Below are 20,084 nucleotides of genomic sequence, written 5' to 3'. Positions count from 1 at the left end.
GAAGATATTACTCCATAAACACTCTGGTGTCATAGGGACACCATACCTATCAATAAATGTTCACACTGCACACCCACACACACACCTACCACACCCACACCACACTACCTCTGCGCATTGTACTCTTGCAATAGCAAGCCAAGTTTTGTAATTCCTCCATTAGCTTCATATAATTTAGGGCCAATGCGAAAATTTCAAATCTTGTATCTTGTCATCTTCTCGTACTAAAGTAGCAGTTTAATCCAAGTTTACAATGAGCTTGAACAGCTAAAAGGGTGGAGCTTAACATATAGAGGGTGTGGGGCTACATTACCTGAGAGAACCTTTCGAATTTATCAGCAGGATAGTCTGAACCTCTAATAATATCATAATTATTAAATTAATTATTTCAATAACTTACCGTCTAATATCATAAGTCCCATTCTCGACTTGTAAAAAGTCCAGACCTAATAACAAACATATGATCATCACCTGATAATCACATGGGACTATCCATGTGAACTTACTTGTTGTGAGTCCAAGCTCGTTTTGTGTATAAGATCCCGATGGAATAGGTACTGATCGCAATAACGGTGTTAGCTATGTAAAATGACATCATAAATGACATCATATGACATAACACGACTAACGTAATTGTTTATCTTTAGCATCAGAAGTAATCGACATACCTCCAGCCATATCAATTGTAGACCACAGTTTGAATTGGGACCACCATTTGTTCCACAGCAACAGCTACAGTAATGAAATTAGTTGCATTATCTACTAGCTCCTATAAATTAGTTAACTAAAATAAAGTAATTGCTAGAGTGGTGTTACTTATCATTGGTTATAAAAATGCTACTAATAGAGCCATAATTGCTCGAAATGATCTCACTGGTTGGGTGCAGGCTTCAGACCTGTAGGTGATTAGCGTCACAGTGGTTCGATTCCACCTTTCGAGCGAACACTTTTAACAATTATTTTTTCCACAATATTTATTTTTGAAACTATAATATTTTTTTTGCAATGGTCCTTTCTTTATAAACATGTACATTTAACATTGTCACCTCCCTATATAACTATTACAAGTTATTATAATAACAAAATGTACATTAATTACTGCATACCTGATGTACATAGTACCAGACATCTTTTTCTGATAGTACAAGCCGCAGTCCACCCACTAGTGTTTTGCCTGCTCCTGTAATACAAGTTTAAGAGGCTCCACCCACTAATTCCTCACCACAAGTTAATACAATAACACCAGAAAGAGCTTACCATTACCAAACATTTTGCGGAAAATCTTTTTCCTAATAATTCAAATAGTTATTATTTAATAAGCAGGGGCATTGTACCTGATATGGTCTTAATATGGTAGTGGTTTGAGATCAATACATTAATATAGTAATACAGTTGTCATGACAACAGACTTACTTGATATCTGGATTTAACTGAATCATGCGAAAATTCATCTACCGCTGCCAACAGTGGATATTCCAGTTCTTACATCTTAAAGTCATATGACAATCATGTGATCTTACGAAATGAGTATATCTAACCTCTTTCTGAGGATTTCTAAAGCTTCTTGCTTAATTCAAAAGATTAAAACCTGTTTCTAATAGATAAATTGATGAATATACTGAGATACACTGAGATTTACTAACATTTCCTCTTGTCTCCTCATCTTCTCTGTCCATTTGTTCAATATAATCATAAAGAATCGGATGGGACTGTCCCCACTTGACATACTCTTCGTAGTTGAGTCCTAATATTAAGAATGTATTATAGTCTACAATAATATTCATAGGCTCTAACATCTTGTGATGAGGGAAGACCCTCCTACTTATTGTTTACTTCCCACCAAACTGGAATGTTTTAATTAGAGGTGTGGTGGATTCGAAGTTGGTGACTTACTTGTATAGGTGCTTTGTGTGATGTACTTTGTTCAATAATCAGATCTTCTTCATCCTCTGATCTGATTTAGTCTGTGATGATGATGATATCATAAACCCACACCCACATACACATTAACTGTTACCTTGTTGACTGGATGACGCTATCTTTTAACAAAGATTGCATAATATCTGTATTAAACATCAAATTATATAATATAAACTGCTTAAATACCGGGAAACTACTACACTCAACAAAAATATCTATTGGTGTTTCAAGACCACTTGACTTTACCATAACTTAATGTACACATCTTACAACAGAAGAGATATAACTTTTATTTAATACTAAACTACCTTTATAAACTCCTATACCACTTGTATGTGAAGGTCTTACTTTAAGACCAGTCAAAATAATGAATAATATTTGTTTGTCTATATTAACTATAATAATAATACATATTATAATAGAGGGCGGTTTGTACCTGGTAAACCAACAGATACGGCAGCATATAATGAGTATGGTGTTAATCTATTAAGTAATTATTTTAACAGTATTAATGAGGAGGGTCTTACATGAAAATTCATGTACATGTTCGTGCGAGAGACGCTATCAACCTGACATGTAATGTAATTATAATCTAGTACCACCCCTACCTCAGCAATGCCACTAAAAAGTCTCTGGCATGACGATATACAGGAGAGAAGGCCTCTAGAAATATATGACCATCTGGTGCCTATAATTATAATGATAATTACGTAACATACTCCACTAAGTCTTACCACCCAAATTGGGCGTGTACTGTGATCTGTTTTAAGGGTTAAAACTTTTACTATAATCGTTTAGCACCGTATTCATCCTAATAGTCACATGATTGGCATGTAAGATCACATGACTTATAACTTACAAAATGTCACTTCAGCAATACTAATGTTTTGCTGAGGCAGAACTAGGAATGTCATCTACCCAATAGCTCAATCTCATACCCGTTAAGACTAGACTCCTACTCACTTGATATATCATCCTATAATAATGGTACAACTATGTAATAAACAGAATGAGTTTGCTATGGTTAACATACATAGCGTTTGGAACTAGGCAAATCCTCTTCGTTCATCTGTAATTATCTGATACTGTATCACGTGATTCAAATAACATTAGTACCTTTCTCTGTATATATTTCTCGTTTGAAGAACTTCTTTTAGCCATACCTAGAGTTATGAAAAGGGTTAAAATAATAGTGATGTAGTAGTATTGGGGTGTGGCTAATATATAATAATACTATAATAATAATACAAACTTGAACAACTCTAAAGGTTATGTACACTGAGAAAGTGAACAAAGAAATCTATTTATATAGCAAAATACGTGATGACACAGGGGGGGCAATTACACTCTGCAAGATAGCAATAACAAATAGATATCATTAGTCATATAGTAACATCATGAAACCTACAAGCAGTTTATGTCATACTTTAGGTGGGTTCATCCCATGAGATCACTTCCCACGAGATCAACTCCAAACTCTTTTTGATCAATCCCATGAGATCAACTCCCTTGAACATTTAGTAAATAGTGCCATACTCTCTTAACAATTATCACACTTATCTTCAATATATATCAAGTCTGGTCATAGCTTCACAAGTATAAAAGCTCTCCATTACAAGCACAGTTCCATTATAAGTTAGTATGGCCAAATTTGTTGAAACATATAGAGTGGGAAAGCCCTTCATTGTGAAGGCTACAGTTATACAAAAATAAGGATTGCAAGGAAATACTTCTGGGATGCAAGCGTGGCTAGTAGAACTAGGGTCACTGTTGTAGTAGCATTCTAGATTAGTTGGGAAAGCCACACCCTAAACATATATGAACTGATGAAGGAAGAAGCTAATGAAGATGCTTTTTTTGAGAGTGGAGCTACAACTGCCACCAAGAAGAAAAATTAAAGAAAAAAAAAGAGGATACAAACCTCTTTGAGCGTTTCAAAAGAGGGAAACTGTAGTTTAAATGACTATGCTTGAAGCTATTGAAAACATTTAAAAATGTTAAAAATACATCGGTAATATATTTAATATATTGTACTGTTTTGCAGTCACTAAACGCCACACCGCGCAAGGTTATACCATGCTCACAAAAAAAACTAACCTCCTACGTGATGATAATATCCATTAACTCCGCCCAACTAGTGCACTGAATCTCTTATCAATATTGAAAAAATGCTTCAGCTGGAAGAAAAAGATAAGTTACTAAGCGATTCAAAAGTTGACACACGTTTCAGTGTTGATATCTGCACCACGTGGTGTCCTCAAGAGGTGATTTCGTCAAGAATACATGAGTCTCATAGGCTCAGAGCTTCCATTAAAACAGTTAGGATACACCAATATCGACCAATTTGTACAAGATAATTCCTGATGTTGTCAAAGAAGGCATTGGTTGCAACTGGAGAGCCAAACATTTTTTGTTGTAGCAGGGGAAGCAGAAACTCAACATGTAGCTAGTTTAGTCTCAAGACAGAAAAAAAACCAAGCTTACAAAAGTTACGAAACGCTTCATCGCGTCCTGTATCACAGTATCACGCATATGACATCATTGACTGGACGTCCCATGCGACGTATAACACGTCCTATACGCAAGTTATCACAACTGCCACACATTCAAGGTCAGTAATTAAATTATAACTGTTTAGTAAACTCTGTCTTTAGATTTTTGGAAGCTGGTGGGGAATATAAACCACACTCCTTAAATAAGATAGTTTTCTTACTGATAGGGCTCACTCAAGTACACGTCAAACTAAGTTAAAGTTGTTTTAATTGCTTATAATTTCAGGAATTCCCCATGAAACCAGAGTATAACAAAACCATCAGCTGTATTTACTTCAGTATCAAACTTCTTGAGAGTGGGAAAGAACATGATCCTTAAAATAGTAAATATATTGTTGTGTGTGTGTGTGTGAGAGAGAGAAGTAAAATATTGCAAGAATCAATATTATATTGAGCTATTAATATCTTAGTAGTTGTCACAGGATATCATAGGATCACATGACCGAATCACACAATATCCCAATGAGTTTCGTATATTGGTTATATGATAGCTACAATTAGAGAAAAAACGACGTATCAATGATCCAATACTTAATGGTTTCTTTACAGACAGAGAATGGGTATGTATCAGTAGATCATATTATCATATACTTTACCTTTCTGTATTTGTAGAAATATCCAGATCCTAAAACCGTTACTTTCTCAAGGTGAATTAGGTAAAGATTTGGGGGTACAGTAGAATATCGTTATTGGAAGAGTAAAGGAGAATATTGTCATTCAATGAGAGCACTTTATTATAAGAGATTAGAGAGACCACACCCCCTATGTCTTCGCTTAAAATAACAGGTATTACTGTATAAACATGTATATGATGTCATAATGACATCATATAGCATTTAAAGGTTCCAGAGAAGTAGCAGAAGTATCAGTAAGACAATAATATTCCTAATTATTAGGAATTTTACTATCTACAATAGCCACCAACATCACAGTCTTCCACAATCATCACCCTAAATCTGGGTAGTTATGTCATGGGACTTCATGTGACTTATTATCAATTGTATAGATTCAATGTGTCCTGATTTAGGGGTGTGGCTAAAAGATATCCGTAAAGGCAAAGAAAACGGACTCTGGCTCGGTGTAGCCTTAAAAATGTATCAAGGACACATTAACAGTGAACCCAAGGACTTCTTGACAACTATCAGGGAATTTCCGTTTATTAAATCAGAGGAGTATAAGTATGACATCATCTTTGTTACTACCAATAGTACCATGATGCTATTAATAATAAAGTTGTGTCATTAGAGAATTGCAGATGGAAATCCAATATTATATTTAAAGAAGGACAATAAAGAGAACGATATTTTACCACTACCAGGTAACTAGAATGATATTATTGTTGAATCCAACCCACTAATTTAGCTACAATACAACTTCCAGAGTTAAAATGGATTGACGTTTTAGTTGTATCCATGATATATTCACCTTATCCTTTTTATGTACAACATTTATCAGATGAATTATCAACACAACCAATACAAGAATTATGTGATAATATGGAAACATACTTTAGACAAAAACCAATTTGTAAGTTACATCTTAGAAATGTTCATCTTTAAACCACACCCTAGCTTCCACCCTAATATAGAAGCCTGATAGATTGTAATGCAGTAGTTGGGAAGATGGTATACTTGGTGTCGCACAAAGATCTTGAATGATTCTGCAGAAAAAGCTATTAGTAATCTCATCCTGATTATGGTAACCAGGAATATATTGAAAAATCTCAATTGCGACTATTGCTCATCCAATTTTTATAAACGTTCCATTTCAGGTAATGCTCCCATTATTATTATATTCTTATTATTGTTATTATTAATATAATAATGTAGGCTGTTCGATGTAGTTTGTTTAACATTATAGTACAACAGAAGATGCTACTGATAAATTTGAAGAAATAGCATTTGAAAAACCTTGTGCTGCTTTTGTTAAAGAAAGGTACATTATCACAGATATACTATAGTGTCACATGACCTCATAGTGTGGTTCACATGAAACTTACTGATAGTTTTTATTGACAACCTCAATTATAATATCACATGACTAACTTCCTATCACATGATAGATCAGATGATGTTATAATATCGAGTTATTATCAGATAATGAAAATGTTAATGAAGTAAAATTGAGAATATCTTAAACCCAATAGAAACTTTGAAGCCAACACTACCTCAGGTAAGACCTTTAATTAATGGGTGAGCTAACAATATTCCTAGCCTGGTAGCGAAGCAGTAAGTGTGGTCTTACGAGATTTAGCATTGAGGCTCCAGGGGTAATTACTGTTCATGTTCAAGGAGTAGGAACAAAAGAAATTAAATGAACTAAGTGGTTTTAATTAATGAATACCACAACAAAGAGGTAATTAATTATTAATATAAGTGGGTGTGGTCAGATGCTATTTAGACGTCATCTAATAATGAGTTCATAGTAAAGGAAGGTGTTAAATGTTGTGGAGAATATGATAATGAATGGTATCGTGTACAAATAGAGGCTATTAAGGATGACAAGGTATCTAAACCACACCCTATTACATGTGTTACCATGGTAACAGGCTGTAATACGATTCATTGATTATGGTAATATTGAAGATGTTCATACAAGTAGTTTACGATGTCCTGTTCCTCATAATTATTCCAATTATTCCACCGCAAGCTATTTCTTGTCGGCTAGATAGAATACCACCCCCACAAGTAATGAGATATGTATTGTATAAAATGACCAATGTATTTTGCAGTGTTCTGGAATGAGGCAGCGACATCTTGGTTATGTAATTAGTGGATACAGAGTTGAAATTAGAGGTAATCCATACTAATTAGTGTTGTAATAAGTCATTATTATAGATGGTATCAGAAACACATTGTCTGTTGTATTATGAGAAGAATGCTTGAATGATAAAAATGCTCAATGAGGCAGACCTCTTTTCTTTAGCCACACCCCCATCTAGTATATCATCAGGCAGGATATCTCCTCAATTAGTGGCAGATAATTATTTACTTCATAGCATTGTTATTAAAACAGAGCCTCAGTATGTCATAGTATCTCATGCTGTCTCTCCATACGGACTTTGCAGTAAGTTAATTAACTAGCGATATTAAAGGGTTATCTCCTCATTAATATACAGGTTCAAACATGTGATAATTTAGAACAATATAATGAATTATATGAAGAATTACAGTCATACGGAGACCACGCCCCTACCATAGAGTTATATCAACCTGGATTACCATGTCTTGCGTTATCAAGTGATGGTAATTGGTATCGTGGACGACTATTGGATACAGTAACTCTAAGGAAAGAGAATGATGTCATACACGAGGTAGGTGATGTCAATGATGTCATTATTACATTATAATATGTAATAGGAAGTGTCTGTTATTTTTGGACTATGGGAACACAGAAATAGTGGGTGTGGCCAATGTGAGACAGTTACAACCCAACCATTACATACTGCCTGGGCAAGCCAATTTAGTAATCCTGGATGGTGAGTTAACAAGGGATTAAATTTACATTTAGGAATTTTAATTATAGGGGTCTCTCCTGTGGGTGGGGTTGATTGGGATGAATCAACTTGTGCACATTTTCAAGAGTTAGTTTTAGAAAAAGGTTTCTTTTGTTTCTTCTGTGGTGTGGCTCCAAGTGGGCGGAGTCTTGTCAAGTTACTTGATCCCAACAAAAAAATATTTGTACAAAACTTTAATTAAAGAAAATAAAGCTGTTGCAAAATAATGTTATATGTATCACTTGCATATCATGTGACTATATTATAGTCATGTGACTTGAATCATTTTATATAAAACTGTTATTATCTAGTCATGTGGTTATATGTATTGTAGTCTGTGACTGACTTTATTGGTTAATCGGTGGTTTCCATGATCCTGGTTGGAAGGTATTGCCAGTACTGGTTGGATTATCAGATGGCTCGTGTTCTCCCTTAAATGAAGGAGCAGAGGCATGGTCTGTGCTATAGAAACAGCTTTTAATATAATATCCATTAATTAAAATAATTACCTTGCTTAATTATTGGTTCCTGAAATCAATAATTACAATAACTGATGAACAAAGACCACACTACCTGATTACTTTCACCAACTCGTTCACTTTTCTCTTTAGTTATTTCATTTTCCTATGACGCGCCTTTGTTGTTCCTAATGATGTCATTAAGATGTCATTATTAACATCATTATTAGCTCACTTTGAGCGTGGGTGGATCTTGTTGTAGTTTTACGTAACCATCCTAAAATACAGTAATTAGTCACGCCCACTTTATTAATAAAGTCTTACTGTCCCATTCTGGAGGCACTAAATGTTGAGAATAATGCACAGGTTGATCACCTTTCTCCTTATTTTTACACTGCGTCTCACTGACCAGCTGTACAAAATTATAAAACCAGTCAAAACAGGTTTTATAAAACTAACTTCTTGTAATTTTTTCAAAGTATTGGTTGCCATTCATATCAGTTCCTTTGAGAACATCACTCCCTCTAATAAAACTTCTTAGAATTTGTCTCCACCACGACATTATCTTAATAATAATTATTCATAACATATCAACCACACCCAATATTAATTAGAATCAATAATGGAATAAGTTATAATAGTATAGACTTAGTCCCTAATTTTCAACATTACTGAGCAGCCTGTAAGAAGGAAATCATTATTATTAAATTTTACTTATAATAATATATTATACTTTCAAGGCTTGATCTAAGTCCTGTACAAGATCCTCTACATCTTCAAGACCCACTGATAAACGGATCTAATCATGTGAGTGGGTGGGTAACTAATTAATAAAGACTATATATATATAATATCTACTAACCAATGTATCAGTGATACCAAGTTTAGCTCGTTCATCCTCTGGTACAGAGGTATGAGTCATTAAACTCCTATAATTAAAATAAAATTTGATATACTAATTATATACATACTAACGGTATTTCTGCTAAACTCTCTACTCCTCCAAGACTCTCAGCCAATGTAAATATCTTCAATTATAATCACATGACTATCACATGACTAGGTTGCCTACTTTGATATTTTTAATAAATTTTTTGGCAGTATCACTGTTTCCTTTCAAACGAAATGAGACCATTCCTCCAAAACCAGTACATTGTTTTTTAACAATATCATATTGTGGATGAGATGGTAGTCCTATATATATATAGATAGTATATATAATCTATATATAATATATAAGTTATAATACCAGGATATATTGTCTGTTCTACTAGTGGTGAAGACTCTAAATATTGAGCTATTGTCATAGCATTATGAGCATGTTGTTTCATTCTAACATGAAGTGTTCTGATACCTCTATTAGCAAGATAACAATCAAAAGGACTAGGGACAGCACCAACAGCTAACAGGATGAGATAATAGAATTGATGAGATATCATTGTTACATACCAAGTTGTTGGAACTTCATTTTTTTCAGAGAAATCATCATTATTAGTACACACAAGCACCCATTAGGACATCACAGTGACCTAACATGTATGAAACACAAACTTTAAGGGATTTTAGTTACCGTTTAGATATTTTGTTAAGGAATGCAGAACAATATCAGCACCTAGGGATAATGGTCGCTATGGCAACAAGTGAATATGTGCATATAGAGAAACTAAGATATTTATTTACTTGAAAATAAGGTGAGAAAAATGTATTATCAACAACAAGAGTACATCCCTATAATTACGAAGTTATTGTTTATATATATATTTAATATAAAAACCTTTTTATGAGCAATATCTGCCATTAGTTGGAGATCTATGACTGTCAATGTTGGGTTAGTTGGTGACTCCATCCACAATATCTAAAGAGAGATTAATGTATGGTTTAATTCATTGAAGTAGTTTATGCACTTTAGTGTTTTCTTTTATAGCATTCTCAACATTACTAGCAACAGTAGCATCAACTAGAGTGGCTGTGATGCCAAAATTAGAGGCAACTTTACGAAAATAACGATTCACTCCACCATAGACATCATTAACTGACACAATGTGATCCCCTGACTTTAACAAACACTGAATTACAGTAGACACTGCTGCCATACCAGAGCTATACACATATGCTAAAAAAAGAGAGATATAATATACTATTTTATAATGAATGACATCTACCATATTTAGCATCTTCACAAGCTGCTAGTGCTTTCTCAAGTGAAGTTCGTGTAGGATTACCATCTCGAATGTAATCATGCATAACCTGTAATATGTTGAGATCATATGATCATCACATGACTGCTTAGGAACTTACTGGCTTTCCTGGCTCATCTTGTTTTAAGTGGTAGCAGTGAAAATAGGTGGTACTAATGCTTTACATTCCCACTGTTCTGGTTCCTGTCCAGTGTGGATAGCTTTAGTACCAAAATGAGGGAAGGGTGCTACTGCCATTGTCTTAAATAATAAGTAAGCGGGTGTGGTAATCTTATTAATGAATTTATTAGTTTGTGTAAATTGATTTTGTGCTATTAGTGAGCTCATTATTGGAGGGTTGATGATTGGGAGACAGATTTTAAAAAAGAATTCACAACCATCAAATGATCTTGGAGCCTATAGCCTATAGTTTTTATATACTAGGTCATCAGAATATAATATGACATTTGTATTCCCTATTTTGTCAGATTATTGTTATAAAATTAATAATTAATATAATATAGTTATTATTGAATCTGTATGTATTCTATACAAAATGAAGTGTATTTCTATTCTAGAGTTGAGACTGGTTATCATTGTTAATTTCATGTTCAATTATGGTGTTCCTTGTAGACACTTTATATTAATTAATTTTTAAAATTAGATTCTCAATATCATACTGACCAGTTTTATGACAATCCTTCCAGTAAATTTATAAAATTAAAAAAACCCTTGTGTGTTGCCCAAACGATTCCTACTCGCTCACCCACTCAGGCTTCCACTTAGGCTCCAGGATTCCCTGCTATTGCTAGCTGGGACCGCCACCTGGCTTGGTAACCCTCGTCTTCGCGAGGTAATCCTGGCTGGAGCGTCGCCCTAACTTAAAACCAGCCGTACGGGATTCCAGCTCTTAGGGAATGTCGCATTCAGGAACCGGGAACCACAAATACACCAGCCTCATCTCGTTTAAAGGGAGGACTACCAGCCCTATCCTAGTCGGCCTTTCGGATACTCCGTAGAGTATGCTGGTAACCATCTCAGAGGTCTGATGCATTGCAGAACGCTGGCCCACAACACACTGGCACTCAGGACTGTTCAAGTTTCTTTTTATATGTACTGCTGATTTTGTCTTCATGCTCTTGTGGGGCGCGGACATGTCACTTATGAATATCATTACCGACAAAGCCTCGGTGAGCTAAAAAGGCTATTGTCTGTAACTTAAAAGCTGTATTTTAAGGACCAAGAATAGAACTAGTCCCGTTTAAGCAAACTAAAATAATACTACTAATAATATAAACAATCTTGTAAACAGTAAGTTGAATTCTTTTAAGCCACACATAGTTAATTGGATGTTTATATTAGTTCACATGATATGCTATCACTTATAATGGTTTCAAAAAGAACATTCTAAATATCATCTAACATTTATGGATGTTTTGTGATCTTTAAATCACAAATGATAAGTATCATGACTCTACTACTGAAATTAACTAAGACTGGAGACACTGTGACAAATTGTGGTGATTTTACTAATGAAATTATTTATTATAATAATTATTTTATTGTTTATCAAAGGACTATAGTTCCTGTGAAGCCTATAGCAGAAAAGATTAGTTAAATAATGAAGTTATTATAAAATTACTTTTAAAGCTTGAGACAAATCATTTATTAAGTCTCCCCTCATCTTCTAATCCAACAGATAATCTTATCTATTAAATAACTAATAAATAAATAATTATAATTTAATTCACTTACTAAATTTTCTGTAATACCAATTTTTGCTTTGCCTTCAGGAGACATGTCTTTACGAGTCATTATCGTACTAATAATGTAGCTATGATGTCATAATGATATCATGATAGAACATACCAGATTTCTGCTAAACTTTCTAAACCTCCTAGACTTACTGCAGGTTGAAATATATCTAACAATTAGTAATAATTATATTAATTAATACTAATTAAATGATGTACTTTCAGACTATTTATAAATTTCTTTGCATTTTCAATTGTTCCTAATATTTTAAATGAAACCATTCCTCCAAAACCAGTGCATTGTTTTTTAACAATATCATATTGTGGATGAGATGGTAGTCCTATATATATATAGTATAGTATATATAATCTATATATAATACATAAGTTATAATACCAGGATATATTGTCTGTTCTACTAGTGGTGAAGACTCTAAATATTGAGCTATTGTCATAGCATTATGGGCATGTTGTTTCATTCTAACATGAAGTGTTCTGATACCTCTATTAGCAAGATAACAATCAAAAGGACTAGGGACAGCACCAACAGCTAACAGGATGAGATAATAGAATTGACATATGTGTAATTAGTTGACTGACTGGTTTGTAACTGGTTTAATCTTGTTGGCAATACCAGTATTACTAGTACATATTATACCCATCAAGACGTCATCATGTCCTGTACAAAATACAATGATATATTCCAATAGACAGGTCCCACCATTAATGAACTTTGTTGCTGAGTGAATTACAATATCAGCTCCAAATAACAGTGGACGCTACTAGTTATAAAACTGATTATATTAACAATAAAATATACCTGAAAATACGGTGTACTAAATGTACTATCAACTATTAGGAAACAATTCTACATTAATATTAATATAATAATTTTTTTATATATTGTATTTTGTACTAACTTTTGAGTGTACTATATCAGCTGTTTTCTTAATATCTATTATATTTAATAGTGGATTACTAGGGCAGTCTAACCAGACCATCTAAAGTGACATCAAACTATAATAATTATTAATATTATTAACAGACCTTAGTATTATCTTTAATAGCAGTTTCCAAACTATTAATATCAAGTACATTAACAAATGATGTAGTCACTCCAAAATTACTGGCTACTTTCTTGAACAAAGTATAAGACCCTACCAACAATAATATGTTATGATATATTATAATTATTGTAATTACCATAATAAACATCATCAGATGTTAAAAGCTCATCTCCTGGCCGCAATATGGCTTGAAAGATCAGTGTAGTTGCAGTAGAACCAGAATTACTGACAAATGCTATAAAGACAATTAAATAAAATAGAAATATTTTGAATTACCATAATCTGCTCCTTCGAAGTGCAGTTAATTTGTTCTCCAAAACGTTTCTAGTAGAATTGCCATCACCAATATACGCATACTGAACCTGCACATATAATGAAGATATGACACTCCATGACAGCTACACTTACTGGTTGTCCTGGCTCTATTTGTTTTATAAGTAGTTGAAGTTATAATAGGGGGTATAACAGCCTTGCATTTCCATTGATCTGCACTCTGTCCAGCATGTATTGCAAGAGTACCAAACTTAGCTGCCATTATTAACCAACACACCTATCACGCTAGCTCCACCCACAACCTAATAAGCACCTGAAAATGCCTAAGAAAGGAAAGAAAGGAACTGATCAGAGAATCAAAGGAAATGTTAAAGTAATTTCAATAGTATTTTTATAGTTAATATCATAATACTGTATAGGCTGCTAGCAGTGGTCGTATGAGTGAGCTGTTAGGTAGTGAAGCCATTGGTTTTATTGGATTTGATGCTGTATCAGGAGTTAGTTCTGAAGGTAATGTTATAATGTAAATGATATTAATTTGATGATTGGTAGGAGGTGCTAGCAATGTGTCTGATGATATTTTTGTTACGAGTTGATACCAGTTTTCAAGTTGTTTTAAAGCAATTAGGGAAACGAGACACTACTACAAAATTAAAAGTATTTTGCAATAATAATTATTAATTTTAATTATATTTTGTCTGTTCTAGGCCCTACAGGAATATATTACATTATGTGAACAGGAACCAGTGGAAATAGTGACATCAAGTTTACAGTTATGGCCATTAATGTACTCAAAACTTAGCATGGTCAGTGTGTATGTTAACTACTGGTATAGTATATCTCTAATATTTTATAGGATAATGATCACAGAGTACGTGAAGGTAGTCATCAAGCTCTTAAAACTTGTGCTGAGAAAGTCAAGAAAAAATCTTGGTCCTCATGTTCGAAGTTTAATTGGTCCTTGGGTAGCTGGAATGTGTGATCCTTATCGATCAAGTGCACTGGCTGCTCAAAATGCATTTTTTGTTGCATTTCCTTCAAATAAACAAACAGAGGCGTATAAATTTGGATTAAAATCTATTATAACTGTAAGAGTTATATAATACATTATATTATATTATATATTTCTTTAGTATACTAGAGATATAGTTCTCAAAGAAACTCCCGATACTTTTTCAGATCCAAAGTACATATATTTTAACCCTTTATATACTGTATTATCTTACCTTTAGAGTTGTACCAGAAGATGAACGTATCCAACGATACGAAAGAGCAGTTGTCATGGCAACATTAGGATTCGGCCATACCCTTCAACAATTAGACAAAGAGTATCTCAGCGAAGTAGAGATATCTGATATTTGGCAACCTTTTTTAAAAGAAAACAGGGTCTGGAAATTACTAAAACACAGTAATCCTTTAGTAAGTGACTAATATTTTGTAATAATAATGTCATTAATTTTAATAGATTCGTGGCAGTATTTATTCAGTAATTATAACTCTTATTAAACAAACAAGTTATATTACTGATCATCCTCAACAATTCTGTCCTCTTGTGTTGAGTAACTTAGGAGAGAGTGATCCATTAGTAGTTCAACCATTATGGGACTCGGCTTTATTGTTTACTATCAAACATACCAGTATGTGATATGCCTTTTAAATAGATACATAGCTATTTAAATGGATGCATAAATAAATACATATTTGAATGATCACTATATTTTCATACACAGATGTGGTATGATCATATTAATATTCAGAAAGCAATGTTACCTGGTATATGGACACTATTGGGTAATGGAGGATATGGTAATACAAAAGTGTGTATCCATGTTTGCTGCCATTGCTAAGTCAATTGTTAAAAGTTCATTCAAATGATGTGGGTATGGCCCTTAATTTTATTGGAAGAATGAAGAATGGTAAGTAAATTGAGAAATATTTGTTAAATTATTGCATTTATAGGATTCATGATGATCATGCTGCGAGTTCTTTTGTTGAAACAAACAATATTGTCACAGCTTTTATTAGAATGTGTGAATTATAGTGTGGGACTAATGAAAGATGAAGAACCTTATTTACCTCAGCTATTAGAGCTAGTCAGTAGTACTTGATATATTATTAATACTATTATGTTATTAGATATTGAGTTTAGTGGACGATGTGTTCTCATCTCCTGAAGTACAATGTGATGGGATATGTTATTGTATCGCTAGAACTGTGGAGATCATTGTCCACTGGTCTCATACCAATGATTACTCTCAATGTATTGAACAATTGAGAAATAGGTTACAACAATTATTAGTGGATAAATTAACAGGAAAACAAGATAGTAAAGTGAGTTACTAATAATATATAAATGAGTTATATATTTCTAATATTTTTTAGATTTCTTGTCGTGTCTCTGATCTATTAATAGCATTTATATTTACGCACCAAAGTTATCGAGTCATCTTCAATACAAGCATCCTGTTATTAGTTCTTGTATTGACTACATACTACCTGTAGTATGTGGAATCATATCTCACTGTGTACTAGAGTACCAGTCACATGGCAGCAATCTTCAGTTACCAGTGTTACAGAAACTAGTACTCAGTGCTAGTAAATACAGTCCAAAATGGATCACTATGACATGTGATCTACTACCAAAATTATCAGTGACATTGTCTACTGATAATGTGGAAGAAAAGTGTGTTGCTCTTTCAAATCAGATAGTTGCACTCATTAAAGATGAAAGGAGGGTCATTGGATGATATTGAACTTTTAATGGATTGCTATATTAATATATTATATACTGGAATACTCTCTGATGATAAAGTACTTCATATATTAACTGAGATAGCTAAGGTATATAATGTAAGTTATATTAATAAAATAATTATATATAACTCTTTACAGAACAATGAACAATTACTTCCATTAATAATTCTCAAGGTTAGTATTAACACACAATATTTAAATTAATAATTTAATATTTCATAATTTTGTATTGTATTATAAGTCATTTCATCATCAGTAATATTATTAGTATTATTGACTTCAGAGACGGAGATCTTTCATCTTTAATAGTGTAATAATCTTCAAGTATTGCACGCACATCTCTATCTTGTCTCTGTCTATAACGATATTGTTTAGCAGCATATATATATAGTATAATAAATCCAGTCGTAATAAGTCCTTTGCCAATATAATAACCAAAATAACAGTCTAAATAAAATGTTTCTTGAATACTAAGTAATATTATATCAAAGCCTTGAAAAGCAAACCAGATTCCAATGAGAAATCCTTTAACACTGTAAGGAGACTGTGCACATATAAATTCTAATGTTGTACTGAATACTATAACATAACTAAGACTGTTGAAAAATTCAGGAATAATAAGCCAATTAAAGTCGACTTTATCTCCTACATAACAGCTACTGCCATCATAGCTTGTAATGTAAGTGTTATTTGATATTGATTCTAATGTGATGTAAAGTTGAATACCAAATAAGGCAATAATTGCAACAAAAGTAAATGATAGGCCAATACCAAGTCGCCATAGCAACCAAGAGTGATGCGTGATTTTATTGAGAGCTGGACTAATAAACAAGATATAAATTGGTAATGACATCAACTGCTAATGTACTTCTGATCCAGTTAGGAACTTCAGTTAATAAACACTTACCATAACTTACAGTATCATTTAACGATAGTGACTCAAATTGCTTGGACACAGTATATAACTCATCAGTATAATATATAATACTGATAGTGGCAGTAAAATAAACAGCAAATAAAAGAAAACTTTAACATCTTCGACTTGTTCTGTTGAGAAAGGACCTCCATATTTAAATTTAGCTCGATCAAGACACGAAGCTACTTCATTATCAGTATATTGAAAAGCACTGTAATGTTTGGAGACTCTTTTTTTACGAGTATAATTGAGTATTTGAATTATCAGTTTTAAATGGATGAAATCCAGTTTGGTGTTGATTAAATTTATTTCTCCACAAGCATACTTGTATTCCAATAGCAATAAGACCTATAATTTGTATAATAGAAAATATTGTTGTTGATATTTTGATCCCTAGTTCATGACTGTAATATTGTCTAGTGCTACAGACAGTTAGTCCATAGAGAAAATGGCCAATTTCAATTGTCCAATAAAACCAATATATAAATGCTTTGTGATTTTCAGTTGAATAAGTTTCTAACTGGTCTAGTCCAAACTGAATAGCATTAACTTCAAAGAAAGCTTGTCCTATTGCTGCTATTATAAATCCTAGTAACTCAATTTGATGATATGGAAACCTCACTATTGTAGATATGAATGAACCAGTTATTACAAAACATAGTCCAATAAACATAGCTCGATATCGAGTTAAATAGACATCAGCCAACCATCCTGAGAATGGATAAAGTAGAAGAAGTATGCCAAATATAACACTAGAATAGATATAAACATAAGGTATATCTAATGGATTCACAAATGAGAGAATATAATAAAAATGGACTGTTGTACTCCACAATAGAACTAAAGTAGCTTTCTTTGATTGTACAACACCACGAATTACTGGAAAATGGCAGTTTTGAAAACAAGTAGATTTCATATCTTGATTTTTATCTTCAATGCTATCTCTCACTTATAACTCAGTCACTTCCTCATCACATGATACTGTTTACATAAATGTCTTCTCTCAACTCTAGTTATCACAACATGATCATCATCAAGTATTACTTTATTTGGCAAAGCATCTTAACATATGCTGTTACCATCTACACTACAATACAATAATTTGTATTACTGGAAGTTTTTAGAAGCTCTGTTAAAATGTCATTTCCAAAAGTCATTACTTCATGAAACAAGTTTGAGTTGTGAAATAATTGAAATATTATGTTCCTCACTTCCTAAATTATTGACTGGAGAGAGCAATGAAAAATTGAAAATTCTTCAATTATTATCACAAATTAAAATTGGTATTATAATGGTTAGTATAACGTTCATTATATAATACATTATATTAGTACAGGTCTCAACTGAACACTGGATGACATTGCTATGTGATATTCTATCATGGATTATGACTACTAGTATATACTTCAATATAATGTATTTATTATAATAATGTATTAATGATAGGTGCTCTTGTAAATATGGAAGATATTGTTCAATGTTATCTTCATCTTGTCCAATGTCTTCCTGATCCTGACAATTACATGATGACTGCAGCTGCTCTTGTTATAAACTTGTTCTCTGAATCATCTCCAATTTTATTATCAGAGTATGTCACTAACTGTTCTTCATTTCTTACTTTCCTTAATTTATAGTGTTATTGTTAAAAGTGTGTTTATTTTCGTTGCCTACATTCTCACATTGCAATGACATCTTTTATTAACCCTTTCAAATCTGTTTTAATTGAGGCACTAAAAGACGAGGTGAATTTATCTCCCCACATATACATATATATAACACTCTTCAGTTTTATAGTATCACACCTGATGTTTTACGAGATTGTGCTTCTGGAGTATTGTTATATTCTCCTTCATCACTAAAGATAACTCCTTCTCTTCACACTCATTATTTTCGTTCTCTTTTCTGTGTCCTCTTGTCATGTGATTTGTTCAGTATTACATAATAGCAATCTCCCTGTCTTGGAGAATGTGTTGCCATGGTTACCAAAGGAAAGTGCTACTATACTTATTGAGGGTGATGAGGAGCTTTGGCAGATGGGTGTGGTCATTAGTATTGTTGTATGTGTGTATACAAGTACACATAACATAGTGAATTGAAAATGAAAAATGATCTGGTTAGTTGATGATGTCATTATTATGACATCATTATAACATCATCTTTAGGAGCAGACTTTATTTTTAATTGCTCAATCTTCAGTACATCAGTTATTACAAAATGTATCTAATAAATGGATCATTAATATCGTCCATTATTTTCCTTTCAAGGTATTATAGTTATTTAATTATTAATTAGTGAATTTTAATTAAATTAATTATTTAATTATTAATTATTGTTTATTATTTTACAGATCAAGTCATATGTTCTGGTCATTGTGTTTGCGTCAATTGTTATTATCCTGTCAAACTAGTCAGTCAAGTTTACTACCAATGATATCTCAAGTTATACTGGATACTGGAAGTGGTCCATGTATACAAATTGCATTACAAAATGTTAACAATATTGCAGTACCTACTAATAGATTACAAGGTCTATAGAGATATTGTACTACATAGAGTTGATACTATTGGTTTATATAGATCACAGTACATTAGTCAGTTTAGCATGGCTATTACCTGAAGACGATGTATTAATGATGCAATTAGTACTTTAATGACAGGAGTCATTCAACAACATAGTAATAGGGAGATCAATTTATTTGATAAGTATGTAATAAATAT

At 32.7% G+C, this 20,084-nt stretch overlaps 1 protein-coding gene and 1 non-coding gene across 2 annotated transcripts; one reads left to right on the top strand and one right to left on the bottom strand.

Moving 5' to 3' along the window:
* The first annotated feature begins 857 nt into the window (after window positions 1–857).
* Trnastop-uca lies at window positions 858–942 on the top strand. The gene has a single exon. It is a non-coding gene; the product is annotated as a tRNA-Sec (tRNA).
* Window positions 943–8,721: 7,779 nt separating this feature from the next.
* LOC121392218 (putative cystathionine gamma-lyase 2) lies at window positions 8,722–10,861 on the bottom strand. The gene is given in 15 exon segments (XM_041523545.1): window positions 8,722–8,838; window positions 9,160–9,225; window positions 9,289–9,355; window positions 9,402–9,454; window positions 9,499–9,620; window positions 9,676–9,828; window positions 9,876–9,930; window positions 9,933–9,955; window positions 9,997–10,054; window positions 10,107–10,154; window positions 10,201–10,281; window positions 10,331–10,539; window positions 10,589–10,673; window positions 10,725–10,750; window positions 10,753–10,861. Coding segments are annotated over 15 exon segments (1,272 nt in total).
* Window positions 10,862–20,084: the final 9,223 nt, after the last annotated feature.

This window comes from Gigantopelta aegis, unplaced genomic scaffold, assembly GCF_016097555.1.
Source record: "Gigantopelta aegis isolate Gae_Host unplaced genomic scaffold, Gae_host_genome ctg3536_pilon_pilon:::debris, whole genome shotgun sequence".
Lineage (NCBI taxonomy): Eukaryota > Metazoa > Mollusca > Gastropoda > Neomphalida > Peltospiridae > Gigantopelta > Gigantopelta aegis.
The sequence above is the reverse complement of the archived record's forward strand: the minus strand, read 5'-3'. Positions and strand labels throughout refer to the sequence as shown.